The following is a 6,000-nucleotide window of genomic DNA, read 5'->3' on the forward strand; positions in this document are numbered from 1 at the left end:
TATAACTTAATGTGGAATAAATCATATTTAATCTTTATATTAAATAATTACCGTTATGATAATTATTTAAATTTCAACCGTTACAATAAATTAAATAATTACCGTTATGATAATTATTTAAATTTCAACCGTTACAACGAATTAAATGTGTCTGAGGGACACATATGTAATTTCTTACAAGGCAAGCTAAAATGGGAGTTGTGAAAATTAGAAGATTCTTATTTCTTGATTGATCTGGTCTTTATGACACTGGTGGTTAAATTAAAGTTCTGGACCTTTTTTATTTCAACATGTAAAATTCGTTAGGATAGCCATTTTGCTGCTATAAGATGTATAGATATGCACCAAGACACTGGTTGGAATTTGTGCAGCAAACCATGATAGCCCTTTTCGATCTGTAGAATACTTATAAACTATCCATGTATTTGTGAGCAAATTTATGTGCAGAAAACTCCAAAGTAATTAATAACCTTTCATATCATGAAAGAAAATGATGATTTATATCCAACTTCACGTATCATTCAAAATAAATTTGTATGTACATTTAAACAAGTAGAACCAACCAAACTGAGAGGCCATTTTAGTTACAACTTATACAAAACATATGCCTTTTTTCAATCATGTTCACTATTGCTAGTGAATATTATTGTTTACTCACCAAAACTTTTTTACTATAGTAATGAGGTTTTTGGAGTATATTTTTGTGTATTTTCACTAAATTCTCTCACAGAAAATAGCGAAAAAATAAACTATTTTAATAAAGTTGTTAGGAATGCTCTGATCTTCCCCCACGACAGTGAAAAATTCACCTCACATGTGTCATGTGAAATGTTTTGTATTTTGGTAGAGAGAAGTGATAAATTTAAAACTTAATTGTATGTAAATGTATTTATAAAAAAAAAAAAAAAAAAATTGTGTATATCATTTCTCTTCAGTCTGTGCTCTTGTCTCATTGATTTAAAAAAATTAATATTAATGGACGTGATAAATATGTGTAAAGCTTAGTATTATTAATTAAAGAAATATCTGCAGCGTAATGGTAAAATGGAGGGAATACTAAACGTGGGTCCCTCTACGTACAACATTCGTGAAATTGTACTTCTAACTTCCATGTTGTCGTCGTCATCAATTAATTGCATTGTTCTTAACATGGACACATTTCTTCACTTGATTAAGGGGGTCGATTGTTTGCTTTATGGGTTTCGTATTCGGAATTCTTTGTAATACACAAACTTCCCTCGCACCTAGGCTTCAATCTCGCCTTGTATAATTAGAATATGAAAGCCCCTTCTATACGGTCATGGCAGAAAATAAGAGTTTTTTGCCCACTAATAAACACTCAACACGTCAGTTTAGTACACCAAAGCACCATAAGGTGAAAATACCTAATCACACCAAATTCATACACCAAACCCGCTGACTCCATCACTGCCTAACCAACCCAACCCGCCACCAATGGGCCGGCTGGCGGATTCGAAGTCGGAGTCGACTTGGGCCAATGGTGAGTGACAGCCCGACTGACGGTGAGTGACGCCCGGACAAAAGGGTTGGCCCGAAGGCCACCCCTAGGTTTGGGCCAACCCTAGACCCCGGGGGTGGCCACGCGGCCACCCCCCAGTGGCCAGGGGCGGCCATTGGGCTAGCCCTAGAACGCCACCCCCAATCTTGGAGATGACCGCGCAGCCGCCCCATGGACCGGGGGTGGCCATCGGGCCAGCCCTAGATGGATCTAGGGTTGGCCCGAAGGCCACCCCTAGACCCTAGGGATGGCCGCGCGGCTGCCCCATGGACCAGAGGTAGCCGTGCGGCCACCCCCAGTGGCCGGGGGTGGCCGCGCAAGAAGTGGATGGACTACCCACCTCGTTCGGCTTAGTTGCGTCATCTGTGGAGTTGCTGATCTCGAGTGTCCGGCGTGGAGTTGCCGATCTTGGGTGTCTGGCGTGGCCGCGTGGGGCAGTTGCTCTGTGGTTGGAAGGATTTTTTATTTTTGTTTAGGGTGAAAGAAGGAGGAATGATCCGGTGTTTTGCCAACATTTATATTTTTTTGTGTTTTTTTTGTTCTATGCTGATATGTCAACCTCTTATTGGTGGGCAGAAAGGCCTTGGTTTTTGCCACCACCGAATAGAAGTTATACTCTTAGAATATACAACAATTTGATATTATTTCAAAATATATTATTTTGTATTCTCTTTACCTATCATGATTTTCTTGTAAATGTATATTTTTGTTTTGAAACATAATATTCTGTATTATTGTCAAGAATCAAGAAATGACTTCAAGGAAAGGGTCTAGGGAATATAAATCTCCTTAAAAAGTTGAGTACCAATGAAACTAGGAGGGGACCCAAGCCACCCAGTATCTAAAAGGTGAGGAACAGCTTCTTGTACATGCAAAGAGAATGAGAATTGTAAATAGTTAATATTTGTATTGTAATTAATCATCTAAAAATAAGAGCAAATTAAATGTAACGAAAGTTTTTTGTGTTTATTTTCTTTATGATTATTGTCTTTACTTTCCAATTTGACTATGAAATTCTTTATGACCGTCTTTTATTAATATTTTGTTTTGTGATATTAATTAACGGTAAACATGGTGAATATATTGACGTGACATATATAGATATACCATCAAATAAAATAAAATAAAATTCTAACCATTAAAAAACAAGTAAAATGGAGAGACTTGTATCTTCTGGTACAAATAAGCTTGGACAAAATTTATGATTCAAGTTCAGATAAGAACTGAGATGGCATAGATATGATATATCATGCATTATGATAGGAACCCCAATTCTCTCCCAACTTTACTTACATAAGCACATTGCTCTACTTTGTTCTTTGCTCGCATTAATTATATATGTTGGATTGTTAGGTCATGGCCCATGGGTGTTGAACCTGAAAATTATTTTAATTTATTGTGTAAATTACAAAATTTAACTTTCTAACATAAAATTTAAAAATATTTTAAAAAAATAAAATAAAATAAAATTTATTTTTTTAAAAAATAGAATATTATACAACTTTTTATTGAGAAAAAAAAAAAAAAAAAAAACAACACATTGATATACATCTTTATGCTTGATCTTTTCTCTTCTTATCCTTTCGAAGTTATGGAGGGGCCCTCAAGGCACAAATTGACAAGCAGCTAGCCACGTTTTATAACATTGTTTACTTGTCACTTACCCAAGCAAAAGCTGATCATCATAAACAACAGCAACAGAAAAGGAATCCCCAAGTTTAGCAACTAAGCAAATTAAGTTCATGCAATATTACTCTTTAAAAAATATATATAGCAAAACATCACATATAGGCCGAAACAGCTAATTAACTTGATCATAAAAACAAGTTCAAAATACTTGTAAATTTTTTGGAATAATTAATGGTTTTATTGATATGATTTCTATAAGTTACAAAAATTCACATAAAAGGGAATACACAATCCAAATGCAAAGGTCAAACGTAGTACTAGTATAATTAAAAGATAAATACGACCTAGACGCCTATCACTAATCATTCTTTCTCATCCCTCTCCACAATCCTCACCGGCAACCCACCTTTCATTTTGGAAGTCAATTGCGGAACAAACTCCGGCTCCACACCTTCCTCCAACACCGGCACCACCTTGAACCGCCTGAGAACCCCCGCGAGCACCCTCTTCATCTGCAAGAACGCCATCTCCTTACCCAAGCAAATCCTCGGCCCCGCCTGGAACACCGGATACGTGTACGCGTCCCTCCCCACGAACCTCCAGTGACTATTCTCCGCCTCGTCCTTCTCCAGCCACCGCTCGGGCTTGAACTCCGCCCAGTCAGACCCCCACAGCTTCTCCGATCTCCCCATCGCGTAAGTTATGTACGCCACTCTCATCCCCTTCTTCACCACCGTCCCGTCCGGCAGAACGTCATCGTTCACAGCCTCCTTCGAGCCCGCCGCGACAGGCGGGTACAACCGCATGCTTTCACAAAGAGAAGCGTGAGTGTACGTCATGTCTTTGACTTCGTCAAAGACAGGCGCTTCCGATTTCTCTTTGATTTCCTTGAGAACCTCGGATTCGACATGCGGATTCCTGGAGAGTAGCCAAAGATACCATGTCAATGCCGAGGAGGTAGTGTCACGCCCAGCAAGTATGAAGCTTATTACTATGTCGGTCACGAATTTCTCATCCGAGTGGCCGGAGCTCAAGAACCGTGACAAAAGGTCGACGGAATCGAGCGAGGCCTTCTCTCTAAGCTCGTGCTTCTTTTCTCTTACTATGTTCCTGGAAAATTCTTGAACTTCTGAGACTGCGATTCTCAAACGCTTCTCGGACCCAATATTCAAAAGCTTCTTGATTTTCCAAACGAGTGGGATTAACGCACCGAGCCTCTCGCTACTGATCTTGACGCTTTCTTCAAACGCTTGAGCGAACTTGGTTTGTGGAAGAGAAGGCAACAGGTAGGCGGGGTCGAATCCGAAAGCGATTTTGCATATATTATCGAAGGCAAACCTTTGAAGAATGTCCTGGAAGTCTATGATAGTTCCGGTTGAGGCAGCTGAGGAGAGGATGGGGATGAGGCGGTCGGATATCTCCGTGTCCACGACGGTCTCGACGAATTTGCGGAGAGACTTGGTGTTGAATTCGTGGCTGGCGACTTGCCTTTGGAATTTCCAGGATTCGCCGTCAACGTTGAAGATCCCGTGGCCGAGGAAGTCTTTGAGGGTTCCGTTGAAAAAGCCTCCCTTTCCGTAGTTGTTGAAGTTGGTCTTGAGGATGTGCTGGACGACGGCTGGGTTGGCCGTTAAAACCTGGCGCGTGCCGACGCTACGGTGGAGGACGAAAGTGGCGGAGGGTGAGACTTGGAGGATGTCAGAAAGCCATAGGAGACGGTGGTCTTGGTTAGCAAGCACGGCCAGGAACGAACCGATTATAGGGTAGGATCTTGGGGGGCTGACGGTGGCGGAGGGTGGTGGAGACGATTGCTTTTTGGGTGTTGAAGCTCTTGTAAGGAAGAGGATGGAAAGTAATGGAAGAAGGAGAAGGAAAAAAATGGCTACGAGTTCGAGGAACAGCATAGCTACTATTTGGTCTCAGATCTTTTTGACTTTTGTCTTCTGTCGGATTGCGTGGGAGTGGGTTTTTATAATGTCGAATTAGTGGGCCCTTTTTTTTTTTTTTTTTTGTTTATTGCGCTATTTGACAATTTTGACCCTTATTTTTGGGCATATTTGGTTTCTGTATTTTACACTCGATTGCTTCTTTCTTCGCACGTCACACGGATTATCTCGGTCCTGGTTTGGGATCCTAGTATTAGTTTTTAAGTTTTTATGGCTACCAACACGGTGAAGGGACTGAATTATAAATTTATAATGTAATGACTAGATTATTTTTTATTTTTTATTTTTTCTATATATATATGTTCCTCTTAGAACACTAGTAGCAATTATTTTATATTGGTTCCATTCCCTATATTTAGGGAAAGTTTTATGAAAAACATAAAAAAAATCTTCCTATAGCAAATACCCTATATTTAGATGAGGGGTCGAGAATGAACAATAATTTCTTATATATACATGTCTATTATTCATTCCCTATATATTAATTTAATATAAAAAAATATATATATATTTTATTGATATAAGGAAAAGAGAAGAAGTAGGAAAGAGAGAAAAATAATAAAATAAGAGTAAAAAAATAATATTTAATTGATATAGGAAAATTAATGTAAGGGAATCTATTGTGTGATAATTTTTTATAGGAAAGTAAAAAGTAGTTTTGTTTCTTAAATATAAAAAAAATAGTTGAGAATCTGCTGCTAGTGCTCTTATATATAACAAATACTATTCAAGATAAAAATGAAATATTTTATAGCTATGTCGTCGAGTAGGAATAGAGTTAGCTTCTTTTATTGTTGTTTTTATTGTTTTTTCGTAAAGTTTTAAGCTTAGGCAATTTTTTTTTTTTTTTTTTTTTTTTTTAGGGAAATATTTTGAGGAAAATCTCTTATTTTTCATTAGTTGATG

At 38.3% G+C, this 6,000-nt stretch overlaps 1 protein-coding gene across 1 annotated transcript; it reads right to left on the reverse strand.

The window, feature by feature from the left end:
* Nucleotides 1-3,353: 3,353 nt before the first annotated feature.
* LOC133856513 (cytochrome P450 94A2-like) lies at nucleotides 3,354-5,094 on the reverse strand. Its single transcript, XM_062291564.1, has one exon. It carries the CDS (start codon nucleotides 5,050-5,052, stop codon nucleotides 3,511-3,513), a length of 1,542 nt encoding a protein of 513 aa, XP_062147548.1. The 5' UTR covers nucleotides 5,053-5,094; the 3' UTR covers nucleotides 3,354-3,510.
* Between the last annotated feature and the right edge of the window lie 906 nt (nucleotides 5,095-6,000).

This window comes from Alnus glutinosa, chromosome 14 (genome assembly GCF_958979055.1).
Source record: "Alnus glutinosa chromosome 14, dhAlnGlut1.1, whole genome shotgun sequence".
NCBI classification, from domain to species: domain Eukaryota; kingdom Viridiplantae; phylum Streptophyta; class Magnoliopsida; order Fagales; family Betulaceae; genus Alnus; species Alnus glutinosa.